This window comes from Eleginops maclovinus, chromosome 6 (assembly GCF_036324505.1).
Source record: "Eleginops maclovinus isolate JMC-PN-2008 ecotype Puerto Natales chromosome 6, JC_Emac_rtc_rv5, whole genome shotgun sequence".
Classification (NCBI taxonomy): domain Eukaryota; kingdom Metazoa; phylum Chordata; class Actinopteri; order Perciformes; family Eleginopidae; genus Eleginops; species Eleginops maclovinus.
In genome coordinates this window covers 1,625,398-1,643,282 of record NC_086354.1, presented here as the reverse complement: position 1 = coordinate 1,643,282, position 17,885 = coordinate 1,625,398, and the positions used below count along the sequence as shown (strand labels likewise).

Here is a 17,885-nt window from a genome sequence, read left to right as displayed (position 1 = left end):
TGGATTATTATTTAAGGCTCCCTACTTAAGCAAGTTGAATGCATTTAAACCAAAAGCAAGTGCAGTTTTGTATGCTGTGATTGTTTAAGTATTTGAATAAAAAGTTCATTTAACACGTGAGAATTTTGCTTTTTTTTTAGTGGTGGGCCGTTATCGGCGTTAACGTGCTGCGTTAACTTGAGACTCTTGTCGGCAATAAAAAAAAATATCGCCGTTAATCTATTCTCAAAGTTGGGTTGGGAGCTGGGTCTATACTACGCAAGCTATGATGACTTTCACCTTGATAATTTAGCGCGGATGTATACCTAGCCGAATTGCACTGTAGGGGGCGAGATCGAGTCTTTGACCTGTGTTTCTTCTGTCTGTGGATCTGACCCCGGTCAAATCAGCCACATTAAACGTGACATGCTAACATGGATACAGCAGGTATGAAGCCGCCGGGTTTGCTTCAGGGGAAATTTATTTTTAAGAAGCTTCCCGATGGAAACCTCGACAAAAATAAGGTTGTTTGCACCTTGTGCAATGCGGAATTAGTTTACTGTAGGAGTTCATCCAGTCTCAAGTACCACCTAAACGCAAAGTATCCCTCAGCTAATGCGGAAGATGCCGGGCCAAGCACTGATGTAGCGCGGGGGAAGACTCGTCGTCAAACAACTATGTTTGAGTGCAACCGAGGCAAGCCCGTCAGCACAGCTCTATCAGCCAAGCTAACTAGTCTCCTCGCTCAGTGGATTGCCACCAGCTGCAGGCCGATTAGCGTGGTTGAAGATGACGGGCTCGAGCTTGTTCTCCAGGCGGCCACAGGTGACCCATCTTACAAACTACCTGCGAGGCGAACTATCATGAGGAGAATACATGACCAGCACGCAGAAGAGAAAGCTACGAAAGTTGAGAAGATGGTAGAGGCGAGGTCTGCAGCACTGACTGGGGACCATTGGACGTCCGTTAACAACGACAACTACCTCGGCGTTACAGTACACCTCATCGATGCTAGCTGGGAACTTCACTCCTTCGCTTTAGGTATGCTACGTTATGTCATTTTAAATTACATAATTTAATTTCGTAGCCTATTAATTACCACCACGTTATGTTTGCTTCTTGATAATTGCTATATGTTTACTACTAGTAGTGAAATTATTCTAATTTACTTTGTCTGTCCGTTAGGTGTGATGAAAACAGAGGAGCATCACTTTGCAGAAGCGTGTGCAAGGCAGTTCCTCGACGTTGCTAATCAGTGGGGGATAACTGACAAAATAAGCACTATTGGAACAGATAGCTCCTAATATGGTGGCAGCAGGGAGGATACTGCCATTCGAGCACTTGCCCTGTGTTGCGCATGTTGTACAGAGAGCTATTGTAATGTCACTTCGGGAAGGTGGTTTTGATAGTGCACTGGCCAAGTGCCGTAAAGTGGTCGGACATTTCAAACACAGTCCGGCCAACTCAGACGAGCTAAATGTCCAACAATCCTCCCTTGGACAAGTTAAGGAGTCACTCGTGCAAGATGTTCCAACGCGTTGGAATTCCACTCTCGAGATGATAAAGCGCGTGAGGCGCAACAGAGACGCACTGCACACAACGCTGTCTCTGCAGAAGCACAACCTGGCCCTCCCAACAAATGCGGATTATGAGAAGTTGGCAAAGCTAGAGAAACTGCTGGAGCCATGCAGGTATGATCTACAAAGATAGTGTGTTCATGAATTGGCATACAAATTTTTAAATGTCACTTTGTATGTAAGAAACACCTGCCCTTAAATGTGTAATCTGAGTTAAATGAATCTGTCACTAATAATTTTTTGCTCTGTGTGTGTGTGTCTGTCTGTCTGTCTGTCTGTCTGTCTGTCTGTAGGTACATCACTGAGCTCCTTGGTGGAGATAAGTATGTATCCTGCTCTGTGGTTCTACCTGCCCTGTGCCACCTCCAGCACGCGATGAACATCTCAGATGATGATCCTGCCTATATTGTGCGATTCAAGGCTGCCTTCATCAAGGACCTCAACCAGCGGAGGGAGAAAATAAACCTGGAATGGCTTAAGGTATGTCAGAGTGACCAGAAGATAACTGCATTTTATGACCATAAAGACTGTAGAGCCAGATGAATAAGTCATGAAGAAATATGGAGGTTGGATTTGGAAAGTGACATTTTCATCAATCAATAATTATTATTTTTTATTCATCAAAGGTGGCGACTGCTCTAGATCCACGATTTAAGGACCTCAAGTGCTTGCCCAGAGCAGAGAGGGAGCCAGTGTGGGCAAAGCTAAGTGCGTTGATGAAGGGAGAAGAACCTGCTGTGCAGCCACTCAGGGAGGAGAACCCTGAGCCACCCAAGAAGAAAACAGCCCTGCTACTGATGGGATCCGACTCAGAATCACATGAGGAGACACCAGAAGACAGTACAGTGGAGAGGTACAAGGTAGAGCCCAGTGCCAGTCTAGATCAGTGTCCACTGAAATGGTGGTCGGAGCACACTGCTGTCTATGGTAAGATGGCCCAAATTGCCCGTAAATACTTGGGGACCCCTGCCACAACTGTCCCATGCGAGAGACTTTTTTCTTTAGCAGGCCATATTGTGCAGAAGAGGAGAGCTTGTTTGTCACCAGAAAATGTGAACAAACTGGTCTGCCTGAGTGACTGGTGGAAGAAGGAGAAATAGAGCTTTGACTGACACAAAGCTACTGACTGTAAACAGTTCATTACAACCTGTTATATAGGCCTACTGTTCAACTAAAAATAAACAGTTAATAAACACAAGTACATCTCATTGTCATTGATTTATTTTCATCACCAATTATCATAGAACAGCTTTCTCAAGCAGTTTGTGATGCATTTTGGAAACTGGAGATGAGCCCCTGGTCTAATGCACCACCTGGCTTGAGAAACCCGTTCTCAAAGACTTACTTTTAGTCATTATTTGGGTAGCACACATATTCTGAATGCCTTCGGCAGAATTCAAATGAGCCATTTTAATCTAGATTAATCTAGATTAATTCCAAGATTAATCTAGATTAATCTAGATTAAAAAAATTAATCTATGCCCACCACTAATTTTTTTATAGTCAATGTAAAAACAACACAGTACTTTTGTGTGTACATACATTTTGTTAGACAGAACTGAACATCTTTGGTACATCTTTAAAGTCTCTAAAATAGCTACAATTATATTTGCCTCAATCACAGGTTAAAATATGTGTGAATATATGACAAATTTCAGTCAGTGCACAAGTTTCAGTTTGTCCTGGAATGAAACAAATAGAAAATGTGACAGGCCCAGGTAAGTTAAGGATCTATGTCTAGTTCATTGGATATCAGCTGTCTGAGTTCAATATACAGGTTAACTGTTTCAAACACATCATTTGTTAGTATCAGATTATGCTCTGACATTAGGTCCACGCAGATATGGAACACATCTTCATCACATGGGAAGTCTTTGAACACACACTCTTCAAGGCATACATTAACCTTCTCCTGTTCCACATGACTTTTTTACTTTTTCTTTTCTTTTTTCTGGCGGAAATGGGCTTCCATAGTTTTTTTCACCATTTTTATTTTAAAAAAAAATCTTTTTCTCTCCCCACCTGATTTTCTTCACCTCTACACAAAACCACAACCTCCCTTTCGTGAACATCTTTACCATCACCCACACCCTGTGCAACACCCCCGCATGCCCCGTCGGACAAAGCAACTGCAGCAACTGGAGACACCCCTCCCTCAGCAGCAGCAGCCGCCCGATGCTCCACTACAACGGCCGGCGGAGTCGAGTCCCCGCGCCCCGGACAGGCACTCACGGTGTGCCCCTCTTCCCCGCAACCAAAACACTTCATAACTGACGAGGTTGCAAAAATCACGTAGTCATAATCATCTACTTTAACGTGAAAACGGAGGTTGAGCTCCGCGTTCCGATTGTTCAGTATCATATAGACCTGTCTGCGATGAGACACCACGTGCTTCAGTAACTGAGACTTACACCCAGACCAGTGACGTGCGGTGAAGTTCATGGCTGGTGAGGCACTGACGTCATCACAATCAGATTTGAACTGGACTCACTAGCACCCACTGCCATGAGGCAGGAGAACTGCGTGCCTCACCTAGTCTCTCTTCGCAGCGGTTTTGCTCAGCACAAGAGACACGTTACAGACATACAGTCAGGGCTGGACTGGCTATCTGGCGTACCGGGCAAATCCCGCCAGGCCCTCCAACGTTTTGGGCCTTCCCAGGGCCGGAAACAAAACATACATTATATATATTATATTTTTTATTGATTGCAACGGTAAAAACATGACACTTCGTGGCCCATTGGATGCTTCTCTTGAGGCACATTTGGCTAGTCCAATGAAATTCCTTGGTTCTCGAAGGCCTGCCCCTCCCTAGAGGCCCTCACTTGACCCAAGTCATCACCTCAAATGTTGAAAGCGAATGGTGGAGGATAGAGAGGTCGCGAGATGGAGAAACAAAAGAGTGGCCATGAGAAGCGAATGGGAAAGAGAAAGCAAAAACTTAAAGACGACGCAGCAAAATGTGCAAAAATCACCGACTTATTCAAAAGCACAAGCTCGACTTCAGGTTCGGGTAGTGGGGCTGCTGCTGGGGCCGTGGGAGATGATGGGGAACCAGGCAGCTCAACCTCGGGTTCGGGCGGTGGGGCCGCCGGTACAACGACAACGAGCGCACAGGTGGTGGAGAATGTAGAGGAGGAGGAGGCGGAGGAGATTGTGGTTCGAGCCGGGGAACCAGAGGAGGAGGAGACGGAGAGACGAGAGTCACGAGACGTGACCCAGCAGGGAGAGATTGAGGTTAGAATTCAGCTCAACACACCCGCTAGCTAGCCAATGCAGTGTAGCTATTCACCGCTTCGGCGTTTCGTTTCCCATTTATTGCCTGAAACCGATACCAAGTTGTCATCCTGACTTTATCAAATCAGTCACAAACATGTACCCATTTGATATATTTTCATGCACTTCTCTTGTAATGTTGCGCCAGCATATATAAATCTTCCATTTGTCGAGCTGTTACAAGGTCATGTGATGTGTTTGAAGTTATGCTAGTGCCGTCCCGTCTAGAAATACCCTAGCTAGCTAGGCAGATTAGCTATTCACTGCTTCGGCGTTTTTCCCATTTATTGCCTGAAACTAAGACTAAATGTGTCGCCCCCACTCTCTCAAATCAGTCACAAATATGTACCGATTTATTTTCGTACACCTTTCTTGTATTGTTTTGACAGCTTATAGAAATCATCCATTTGTCTTGAGCTGTCAGCTGTCACAAGGACGACATGTGCTGTGTCTTTTAATTGCTAGTGCGTGTTAGTTATGGCATCCCCCCTTTCACTTTCTCAAATCCAACAAATATCTTATTTCTACTCTACTGCTTGTCATGTCTTGTGGAACTGTGATTTTATACAAAATGTATTTTTGTAATATTTTCCTTCTGTAATGGCATGCCACGTCATTATCAAGACATCTCGTATTATCTTAAGTTTTCTGCCTATTTGCACGGTAGATGGATAGGTAAGAAGCTGACTAGCCGTGCTACTGTTTAGGAATAGCTGATAGCTGATAGCTACGCGCTCACTCCAATTTGCATGACATGTAAAAACATGGTATATTAGCTTTGTTGTTGGCAATGTGTATCTGATATTTTAATCGTGTCTTTATGAGTTGCATTTTCCTGTGGTGGTCATGGATAGGCTATCCTACCATTCACCACGTTGTGTTCTGGAAAGCATTAAAGCAATGGATGTTTCAATTTCTTCATGGTTGAGACAACGCAGTTGGATGTTTCAAGGCGTATTGTACACGGAACTTTAACAAGTTATGTTGGAAGCCTAAGCAATAAGAAGCGGTCACTTGGTTTTGCTGTGGTGAAAAAAATGACGAGTGTCCGAAAAAAAAACACTGTTAGACATAATGACTAGCTTACGCTAGGGGGTGTGTGTGTGTTAACATTCCATTCAGTAAGCTCACTAACAGTATGTGGATTGGAGCAATTTTAAGCTGAAAGTATAAAAACATTTAACCAAGGAAATTATTACTACAGGTTTAATTTTATTCAGTAAGACTTACATATTCAGTAAGACTTAAAACATACAGTAGTGTGTGTGTGTGTGTGTGTGTGTGTGTGTGTGTGTGTGTGTGTGTGTGTGTGTGTGTGTGTGGTGCCTTAGCTTTGGTGTCAAATATTGCTCTGACTAGATTTGGTTTCCAACTTATATTGTTGTGTTTAAAGCCAAATCAGAACGTTGAAATGGGAGTGGAAGATTTTTATATATATATATATATATATAAAAATGGCGCTTGGCCCTTGGGTGATCAAAAGTGCCCGGGCCCTTTTCAGATGCCAGTCCAGCCCTGCATACAGTTGACAAAAAACACTGTATATTATATACACCAGCTAAAGTATGGAAATTAGTTAATATAGCCAGAGTGTTTGAACATTTTAATAGCGACATACAGACAGACAGCAGTTACAGTCTCACTGTATAGCATGTCAGCAGGTTGGTGCCTCACCGAGCAGCCGTTCTCAGTGTTTGAACGTGAATATGAAAATTCAGCGATTTTGGATCAAAATAATGTAAAACTGGTGAAATTAAAAGGAAAATAACTTTATAATACAAACAACTGGATAAATATGATCATTAAATTTATTTCTTCATTTTATTTCTTCAATTTATTTCTTCATTTTAACTTTTCATGATGACAGGTGAGGCCGTGCCTCACCTGTCATCCCGCGCTTAGTTAGATAGTGACGGCCAATGTTGTATTCCTTTGAAACAGCGACCCTCTGCTTACATACCAGACACACTGCATTGGAATCTACTTCGGTAAAAAAATAGTCCTGTTCCCAAGTTTTTTTAAATTTTCGTTTGTCTGTGTGCCACAGCCTCGCTCCATCCTTGAATCCTCTCACTCACTAGTCTTGGGCGTTATCGGATAGCTAGGAGCTGACTGGAGCATCCTATGGCAATATTTGGTAGTGCGCCAATAAATAATTTTCAACGAGAGCTTCTGATCGTTTATGGTGGGACAGTGCGGGAAGGCACGGGCCAAATATAATCGGTCGTGGGCCAAGTTTGGCCCGCGGGCCCCAATTTGGGCAGCCATGGTTTATAGTATTCATGTTCCACCCTCAGATGCGCTGCCACCAGCCCCCTCAGACAGAGCACGACATCTGTCCATCCCACTCCAGCAAGTTGCTGGCTTTCCAGATCGCTAATTTAGCATTAGCGAACAAGAAATTTAACAAAGCTAGAGATTTACTCTTTTTCAGGGTGTATTTGGGGCTATGGACAAATAGTGGAATGGAGAAAACCTCCCCTAACCCTTCCACCCACTCCTGTACCATTTGTTTTACACCAGCCAATCGGGGACAGGACACTACCAAATGTTCCAACGTTTCTGCCATAAAACAGAATGGGCAGCCCCTCCTTGTGCCCTTGTGTGAGTATAGCTGCTTCCCACTGCAGGAGCTGAACGTTCCAAGTGTCAAAGTCCTTAGGGACAGCAGCAGACCTTCCTTTTCTCTCCATTCCCCCACTGTAGGACCCACACTCAAGGGAGGGAAGATGTACTTGTATCCCTTTCTCCACTGGTCAGCTAGATCAGTATCAAAACTCAGGTTCCTCAAAGAGCCACATCCCAGGACGGGCGTCAGGTGGTCTCGAAAGACTCAGGATCATCCAGACATTTATGACTGAACAGTAAAAAGATGCAAGTCCAGTTATCTTGTACACAGGGGCCTTGAGCAGAAACAGGTGTTTATCGAAACCAAAACCCCCTGCCTTCCAAAGCAAGTCGGGCCATAGCTAGCCAGCAGGGAGATGACCCATACAGCAGCCGCTGAGCTGCCTGTAGTCGAAAAGCAGCAGTCCTGGCAGTGATGTCCACAAGGCCCTGGCACCCAGTGATGTCCCGACCAGAAGAAATCCACTAGGAGCCGCTGCAGTTCACAGAGAAGAGGCTATGAAAACTCTTCCCCTGTAGGACAGCTGGGGTAGCAGCCATTTCCATTTGAATAATTTTGCTTGCACTTTTCCCAGCATCCCTCCCAGTTCTGTGCCACCATGTCCCCAGTCCCCAATCAAACTCCCAGGAACTTTAAACCCTTGTTTCCCCACCTGAGGTTACCAGGAAGACGGGGGCTATTCACTACACGCCACTGACCTACCAAACAAGCCTCGCTCTTCTCCCAGTTAACTTTGGCTGAAGCAGCCTTACCATACAGAACTAGACTGTCTTGTAGCTCCTGGATGTCTTGCTGACCCTGGATAAAGACACTGACATCATTAGCATAGGCTGATACAACCACAGGGGGGCCCTGAGTTCTTCAACTTTTTGTACATTTGTATATTTCATTTTCATTTTTATTCATTTTTCATTCATATTTATCCATCCATCCATCCATCTTCTCCCGCTTTTCCGTCAGGGTCGCGGAGGTAACAGCTCCAACAGAGAGCCCCAAACTTTCCTTTCCCTGGCCACATCAACCAGCTCTGACTGGGGGATTCCAAGGCGCTCCCAGGCCAGCGAAGAGATATAATCCCTCCACCTGGTCCTAGGTCTACCCCTCGGTCTCTTCCCAGCTGAACGTGCCTGGAACACCTCCCTAGGGAGGCACCCAGGTGGCATCCTCACTAGGTGCCCGAACCACCTCAACTGGCTCCTTTCAAAGCGAAGGAGCAGCGGTTCTACTCCGAGTCCCTCCCGGATGACTGAACTTCTCACCCTATCCCTAAGGGAGATGCCTGCGGAGAAATCCCATTTCGGCTGCTTGTATCCGCGATCTCGTTCTTTCGGTCATGACCCATCCTTCATGACCATAGGTGAGGGTAGGAACGAAGATGGCACGGTAGACAGAGAGCTTTGCCTTCTGACACAGCTCTCTTTTCGTCACAACGGTGCGGTAAAGCGACTGCAGTGGACTCAGATTTGGAGGTGCTGATCCTCATCCCAGCCGCTTCACACTCGGCCGCGAACCGATCCAGTGAGTGCTGAAGGTCACAGACCAATGAAGCCATTAGGACCACATCATCTGCAAAAAGCAGTGGTGCAATCCTAAGCCCACCAAACTGCAGACCCCCTCCCCCACAACTACGCCTCGAAATCCTGTCCATGAATATCACAAACAGGATTGGTGACAAAGCGCAGCCCCGGCGGAGGCCAACCCTCACCGGAAATCGGTCCGACGGGCTGCCGAGGACCCGGACACAGCTCTCGCTTTGAGAGTACTGAGATTGGATGGCCCTGAGTAGAGACCCCCTCACCCCATACTCCTGCAGAACCTCCCACAGCATCTCCCTGGGAACCCGGTCATATGCCTTCTCCAAATCCACAAAGCACATGTAGACCAGATGAGCGTACTCCAGGATCCTTGCGAGAGTGAAAAGCTGGTCCGTCGTTCCACGACCAGGACGAAAACCGCATTGTTCCTCTTCAATCTGAGGTTTGACAATCGGCCAGACCCTCCTTTCAAGCACCCTAGAGCAGTGGTTCTTGACCTGGGTTCGATCGAACCCCAGGGGTTCGGTGAGTCAGTCTCAGGGGTTTGGCGGAGGTCAAGACACACACCCGACTCATATGATTCGTGATGACACGCCCCGCTTGGCCATCACTGGCTGCAGGTGATCACGCTACATCGCTTGGCCTATCTGTGCTGCAGGGAATTTGGTGCGCTCAGTAGTCGACTTGTGACTGTCGTGATGGTACGTCGTGTGATTTCTTTCTTAATATTTTAATCCCTTCATACTAATTATGTCGAGCAAAAAAAGAAAGTGGTCGGACGAATATGTACAATATGGATTCACATGTATAACGGAACGTGATGGGAGTCAGTGTCCTAACTGCATGATTTGCAATGCCAAGTTGAGCAATTCTAGTCTAGCACCGGCAAAACTAAGGGAACACTTCCTTAAGCAGCATGGAGATGGGGAATACAAGAACACAACGCTGAATTCAAGGTGAAGAGAGCCAAATTTGATGAAAAGGCTACTCTGCCTGTTCTCGGCTTTGTACCCATCAACAAACCGATCCTCACAGCATCGTGCGAAGTTGCTTACCTGATCGCAAAGCAGGGCAAACCACACACCATTGGTGAAACACTCATAAAACCAGATGTGTTGAAGATGGCGAATATCATGCTGGGAAAAGCGGCTGAAGTTAAATTATCCCAAATTCCTCTTTCAAATGACACCATCAGTGACAGAATAGAGGACATGAGCAAAGACATATTGGCTCAAGTAGTTGCAGATCTGATTTCAAATTCAGCCTCCAACTCGACGAGACCACAGACGTTTCCAATCTAAGCCAGCTTGCTGTATTCGTGCGCTATGTGAAAGACGACGTGATAAAGGAAGATTTTTTATTTTGTAAGCCTCTTACAACACCTAAGGCAACCGATGTGAAGAAACTTGTGGATGACTTCTTCAGAGACAACAATCTTTCGTGGGATATGGTTTCCGCAGTTTGGTCGGACGGAGCTCCAGTCATGCTGGGAAGAAAGTCTGGTTTTGGTGCGCTAGTGAAAGTCGATGCACCACACATCATTGTTACGCATTGTATTCTGCACAGGCATGCGTTGGCAACAAAAACCTTGCCTCCAAAACTGGCAGAAGTATTAAAAATTGTAGTGGAATGCGTGGAACTATGTGCGAAATAGTGCTCTGAGGCACCGCATCTTCAGTGAGCTGTGTAAAGAAATGGGCTCTGAATTCGAGGTACTTCTGTTCCATTCTAACGTTCAGTGATTATCCCGGGGACAGGTGCTGAATCGTGTTTTTGCCATGCGTGTGGAATTAGACCTGTTTTTGCAAGAGTACCAACATTGTCATGCAGATTGCTTCAAAAATTCTGAGTTCATTCTCATTTTAGCGTACATGGCTGATATCTTCGCAGCTCTCAGATGCGCTGCCACCAGCCCAATCGTCTCAATCAGCAGATGCAGGGCGGTGGAGTCAACATCATCGAAGCGGAAGAGAACCTGAAGGCTTTTCAAAAAAAGTTTCCGTTATGGAAACGACGAACAGAGAACGATAACTTCGCAAACTTTCCCCTGCTTGACTACTGTGTAAGTAACTACGCTCTCAACGTTTTGGTGTCAACAAATGGTAACGTACCCTGTTATTGCCAAGAAAGCCCTGGAGATTTTCATACCGTTTGTTACAACATATCTTTGCGAGCAATCCTTTTCGAGGATGCTGGACATAAAAACGAAGAAAAGGAACAGACTTTGTTGCGAAAATGACATGAGAGTGGCACTTGCCAAGGTGAAGCCGCGCATTTCTGAACTGGTCATCTCAAAGGCAACAGCAGAAGTCACACTGATTTGCAGTAAGTATTCATTATTATGTTTTTGTGTGAAAATCATGTTTTGCTGGTTTTGTTCTTTGAACACAGTGATGTTGATGCACTGTTCATTTTGTGCCCCAGTAAAACATATACCTATGTCTTGAATTTGAAAAAATTACATTTTATTTTTCCAATAAAGAAGGGTTCGGTGAATGCGCATATGAAACTGGTGGGGTTCAGTACCTCCAACAAGGTTAAGAACCACTGCCCTAGAGTAAACTTTCCCGGGGAGGCTGAGTAATGTGATGCCTCTGTAATTGGAACACACCCTCTGATCCCCCTTTTTAAAAAGAGGAACCACCACCCCGGTCTGCCAATCCTTCGGTACTGTTTCCGACTTCCACGCAATGTTGATGAGACGTGTCAACCATGACAGTCCCTCAACACCCAGAGCCTTCAGCATTTCTGGGCGGATCTCATCCACCCCCGGGGCTTTGCCACTGTGGAGCTGTTTAACTACCTCAGTGACTTTCCCTCGTGAGATTGGAGTTGATCCCCCTTCATACTCCAGCTCCGACCTCTAACATAAAGTGCGGAGTTGTCGGATTCAGGAGTTCCTCAAAGTGTTCCTTCCACCGCCCTAACACACTATCAGTTGAGGTCAACAGCGTCCCATCCTTACTGTACACAGCTTGGATGGTTCCCTGCTTCCCCCTCCTGAGGTGTCGGATGGTTTTCCAGAAAAACTTTGGTGCCGACCGACTCCATGGCTTCTCCGAGCTTCTCCCACACCCGCTGCTTTGCAGAGGCTGCTGCCCTTCGGGCCTGTCGATACCTTGCAACTTCGTCAGGAGTACCCAAGGATAACATATCCCGGAAGACCTCCTTTTTCAGTCGGACGGCTTCCCTGACCACCGGTGTCCACCAGGAGGTTCGACGGTTACCGCCCCTTGAGGCACTCATATTTCTTTCACTTCAATTTATTTCACATTCATATTTATTTTTACTTTATTTGTTTTTAGTTGTAATTATTTTTATTGTTTTGCTTCTCTTTGTATTTTGCTTCTGCAATGCAAAAATGTCCCAGTTTGGGATAAAAAACGTGCTTCTGATTCTGATTCTGATTCACCCAGGACAACAAATTCTCCCCAACACCAAAAGCCTGCACTGTGGCAATCAGAAAAGAGTGATCAACATGATCAAACATCTTCTCCTGGTCAATATAAATGATACCAATATTTATGTTATACAGTTTACAAACGTCAAAAGTGTCTCTCATCAAAAGCAAATTGTCCACAATTGATCTGCCAGGGATACAATATGTCTGATCAGTACCAATAAGAAGTTCAATAAAACACTTCAGCCTGTTGGCTAAAACCTTTGACAGTATCTTATAGTCTGTACATAACAGAGTCACAGGTCTCCAGTTCTTCAGCAGGGTTAAATCTCCTTTCTTAGGTAACAGTGAAATCACCGCACGCCTACAGGGAGCTGGAAGAGCCCCTTTTCCAAAGGACTCCTTAAACACATCCAACAAGTAATGTCCTAAAATACTCCACAAGTGTTTGAAAAAGTCTGCAGGTAAGCCGTCTATGCCTGGAGCCTTGCCCGAGGCCATCTGTGTCACTGCAGAGGTCAGTTCCTCCAGAACAAGGCTGTCACTTTCTGCTGAACTCAACTGTGGAAGACCCTGAAGAAGTTCATCAGCAGCTTCCACATCACAAACTTCGGCTTTGAACAGGTCAGTGTAGAAGGACACTGCATGTTTCCTCATCTCAGCAGTTTCAGAGGTTACTTGTCCATCTGGAAGACGTAAACATACCATCTGCTTCCTTTGGCCCACAGACCTCTCCAGGTTGAAGAAAAGGGTGGTAGGTGCATGTCTCGCATGGAAGTAAAATGGGCTCTGATCAGAGCTCCTTTGGCTTTCTCCTGAAGAAAACACTTAAGCTGTTGTTTTTTTTAGGAGGGACTGTTCTATGTTTTCAACAGACACCCTCTCTAACTCACTGATCCCCCTCTCTAACTGCTCTATAGCCCTTCTAATGTTTGCAGTGGAGTAGGATGTATACTGTTGGCAGAAAACTCTAATCTGAGCCTTTCCTACCTCCGACCACTGACTCAGGGAAGGAAAAGAGTTTCTCTCTGATTTCCAGTTGATCCAGAACAATTTAAAATTCTCACAGAAATTGAAACCTTGTAAAATGTTCAGATTAAAGTCTGGCACTAATCTGAACATTTTACAAGATTTCAACAGCTACCCCAGCACTAAGGTTAGAGCCATGACTGAGTACCCCCCCCCCCCACCACCACCACATTCCCAAGTCTGTCTCATTCAGGCTGTCACTGTGAGTTTCCTGCAGTAAGATCACATCTAAAAAAAACATTTTATTAAAAACGTCTGATACTAAAACTATTTTCTGTGCACTTCTACCCCCGTTATTGTTTAAAGTAGCAACCCTCAAAGCCTGCATTAGAGGAAAGACACAGAGAAAAAGAACCAACAGGTATACACAGCAGGGAGGAGACAGCCAGTGTTGCATGATCAAGTTGAAATTATTTAGACTTTTTCAGTTTCTTCCCTCTTTTGCTTCCTCTTGGACCTTTTTTCATAGCAGTGACATGTTTTCTGAGATGATATCGTTTCTTTTCATCCAACAGATCGGTCCCTACAACTTTCTGAAGAGGAAACCAGGCGGAGCGGTGTGTCGTCTCTGTGGACACGCAATACGTTTGTGACCCAACTCCCCGCACTCCAAACACAAAGCTCGCAAACACCATGTAAAAACCATCTTCGTGTCTCAAACGGAAAGACACATCTAGTGTGTGAGTGGGACAATTCAGAAACATGAACGCTTGTCTCCGCAGAGATTGAACCAGTGGCGGCTGGTGGAGTTTTCTCCAGGGGGGGCTATAACTCCAAAATGTATATATAAAAAAAAAAGCATGCATACATGTACTAAGGTATCAAACGAGTGTATTTACATAAATGAAAACAACAAAAACAACATTATAGATAGATAGATAGATAGATAGATAGATAGATAGATAGATAGATAGATAGATAGATAGATAGATAGATAGATAGATAGATAGAAGTGCAAAGAGAAACAAGTGCGATATATAGAGTATGTACAGTATATGCAGCTAAGAGTGATTATGTAAAGATAAGGGCAGTATAAAGAGGTGGGAATAATTGGCATAGTATAAACAGATGTAGTATGAACAAATATACATATGTGCTATATTACTATACAGAGGGCCAATATACATATATAATAAATATCTATCTATCTCTCTATCTCTATACCTATCTCTCTATCTATCTCTATATCTATCTCTATATCTATCTCTAGATATATCTCTATATCTATATATTTAAATAATATATATCATATATAACATGGACAATACACATACTTTATGACAGAAGGCTGTGACGTCAGCCCCGCCGCCAAATCCAGCTGCATTCAGCTCGTGGCGCAGGAGAGGTGCGCCCCAACATCGTCCTATCTCTTGTATTGAAGAGGAGCTACTGCGCATGTACCACTTTTAACGAGAGTCTATGGGCAAAGATTCCTGCGCCCCAGGGCGGAAATACGTCACCAATCAGACAATGTCAACGAACGAAACAACTTTACTCATCATTAACTATGAAATATTTATCTTGCACATCTAAAAAAATATATACATATATTTCTAAATATTTTTATTTTATTAATGATTCTCTTCAGTGTTGAGAAGCACCTCTCAGACTCAGCTGTGGTCATAGGAGTTGTGATGAGGATCTTCAGCAGCGCCACAGTCTCTGAGAAGGTGTCCTGAAGATTGTTCCCCATGAAGAGCTGGTACAGAGCCACAGCACCACTGCAGCTCTTGAACTTATCGTTGCTGTAGATGAGAGCCAGTTCAGTTTTCAGCTTGTTCTTATTCAGCAGTGGGTAAGCCTCCATGGTGGTGTTCAGTGCTGCTTCAGGGAACTGGCTGCGGTACTGCTGGAATCTGTCTGCCTGCAGCAGTGTAGCACTGATCAGATGCTTTGTGAAGGCAAATCTGTGTTTTGCATGGCCCAAGATAGTGTGTCACAAACCTAAAAAATGAATGCACCAGTTTAATACAATATGGAGATGGCTATTAGTCAGCTTTCTAATTATTTAAAATATAAAAACGATTTATTTTTTGAATATATGTGTTCATTTAATAGTAAAAAATGCAAATTAAAATTGCACCTCTATAAAACTAGACTATTATATTATATAGGGCCTATTCTAAGGTATTCCCCACTTTTTCACAAAATAGTACTACAATAATTAAAAACATTGTAAAAGGCCTACACCACACATTTAGCTTCTATCTCACCTCTGTGGCTAGCCTCTGAAGATCATCTGGGCCCAGTGTGCGGCGTTTCTTGGCCAGCTGAGATACAGATAGGGAGGTAATCTCTGAACAGAACCAGGAGAGAAAAGTTCATCTTTAGACACCAGTTAAAACAACAAGAAATGTGAAGTGGTTCAAGTGGTGTTCTGGCCGACACACCGGGGTGAACCTAGTGATAAACTACAGAACTAGTGCCAACACTGAGTTACCTTTAACTCTCCACTACACCTGTAGTCAATCTTGACTCCATCAACATGTCATCTAAATGTGCCTGTCTAGAGATAAATAACGGTCTCTTATCCTGCTTACAGATAGAGAAGGGTCTCTATCCTGTCCAAGATGTGCTTCCTTTGGGAAGTTTACTGACTTCTTTTCTTTTTTTAAAAATTATTTTGACATTGTAAATGCATGGTTCAGATATTAAGTGATGCAGCTGATATCTGCTGTTAAATTAGTGTCAGCAGTTTGCAGGAAACATTACCTGCTGCAATAGCTTACCAAGTAGCTGTTATTCCATTGCAAATGAATAACATTCACATTGCTCCTTTTCCACAGGCAATGTATTGTCCATATTGTGGGACTGGTGGGTGTTTTGGGAGGTTTTGTGGCTCCTGTGGCAGCAACATTGAATGTTTGGCTCCCTTTCTTGAAGATGGTAAGCTCCTCCTTAAAGTCAAGAATTTCACCACAAGTGAGAATATGATTTGTTGCCATTTTAATATATGCTATACACATCTTATTGTCAGTCATGGCAATTTCAACATGATTTAGAACTACTGATAAAAAAAATGCCAACAAGTAAAAACATCTGGTGAAATACCAAAGTTGACCAATTATGTATTTTCCTCATTACTGATACATGTTCATTTTTTTCTTAATAGGTTTTTTTCTTATTAGGTTTCATTCCTTACGACATTGTTGTCTTTTCCCTTCAGTCACAGAATCTAATGAAGGAATCGAGGCAGGCCTCATCCACAAGTACTTCAGGGAGGGACACGCTTATGAAGTGATACTTGATTTTCTAGAAAAAAGACACAACATTTTTCTTAGTCTGAGGACCTTAAAGAGGAGGCTACAGAAAGCTGGCCTAACAAGAAGGACAGACTACACTCCTATTGGCACTGTGCACCAAACTGTTGCACATGAACTGAGAGGCTCGTGTCGGCTGTTGGGTTACAGAGCTATGTGGCAGACATTGCATCAAAAGTATCACCTGACAGTAAAAACAGAGGATGTTAGACAAACGATTTCCAGACTGGATCCATCTGGTGTTCAACTTCGTTCCAGGCGAAGGTTTGTCCGAAGGGGATACGTCACAGCAGGACCAAACCAAGTGTGGCACGCTGATGGATATGATAAACTTAAACCCTTTGGTATTGCCATCAGTGGCTGCATCGACGGCTTTGCAAGGAAAGTTATGTGGCTCAGGAGTGGCAGCACTAACAACGATCCGGGCATCATTGCGCAGCATTACCTGCAGTGTGTATCAGAGTTTGAACTACTTCCAGCCCGCCTTCGCACTGACTGTGGAACTGAAAACAGCACTATGGCAGTCATTAACTGCACATTATGATCTCAACACACAGATGATTTTGCAGGAGCCCTCAGTCACATGTATGGTACCTCAACTGCAAACCAGCGCATCGAGAGTTTTTACTTAAAGTTGCCTTTTTTCATGAAATACTATAATTTTTAATTCCACCATTAGGACTCAGTTCAGACCTCTTCAGTGACCTTAGAGAGAGGCATCTCTTCAATGGGAGCCATGAGCACAAGTGTCTGCTGCGATATGTGTTTTTGGACATCTTAAAAAAAGACTTTGATGAGTACAGACAGCTGTGGAACAACCACACCATCCGACCTGTTCGCCTGTCTCAGTGTCCATCAGGTAAACCTGATGCCATGTAAAGTCAAGTCAAAGTCAAAGTCCACTTTATTGTCAAAGTTTCCACATGTGTTATAGATACTGAAATACGGTTTCTGGCAGTCCCACAGTGCAAATATAAAAGAACATATAACATAAAAAGATAAGAGCCTAGAAAAAAAAGTGTACCACCTGCCTCACAGGTTTGTATTCAAATTGTTAGGTAATATTACTTTGAAATATATCTGACTTCATATAATTTGGTGTATCAGCCCAATATGACAAGTTGTCACTTGATAAATAACGTCATTCATTTAGTCTGAAAACTCATTATTTCAAAAATGATTTCAAGTCTTAAACGGCTA

The 17,885-nt window shown here is 44.0% G+C and overlaps 1 protein-coding gene across 1 annotated transcript; it reads left to right on the top strand.

The window, feature by feature from the left end:
• The first annotated feature begins 1,400 nt into the window (after nucleotides 1-1,400).
• Nucleotides 1,401-2,754, top strand: LOC134866376 (uncharacterized). Its single transcript, XM_063886504.1, has 3 exons — nucleotides 1,401-1,670; nucleotides 1,850-2,036; nucleotides 2,183-2,754. The coding sequence occupies exons 1-3, from the start codon at nucleotides 1,537-1,539 to the stop codon at nucleotides 2,654-2,656; spliced, it is 795 nt and encodes a 264-aa protein (XP_063742574.1). The 5' UTR covers nucleotides 1,401-1,536; the 3' UTR covers nucleotides 2,657-2,754.
• Nucleotides 2,755-17,885: the final 15,131 nt, after the last annotated feature.

Excerpts from the sequence above, each read along its gene's own strand:
- LOC134866376 (XM_063886504.1), top strand. The coding sequence starts at position 1,537 with ATGATAAAGCGCGTGAGGCGCAACAGAGACGCACTGCACACAACGCTG. Across the intron at positions 1,671-1,849 it reads AAACTGCTGGAGCCATGCAG|GTACATCACTGAGCTCCTTG; the intron begins GTATGATCTACA and ends GTCTGTCTGTAG. Across the intron at positions 2,037-2,182 it reads TAAACCTGGAATGGCTTAAG|GTGGCGACTGCTCTAGATCC; the intron begins GTATGTCAGAGT and ends TATTCATCAAAG.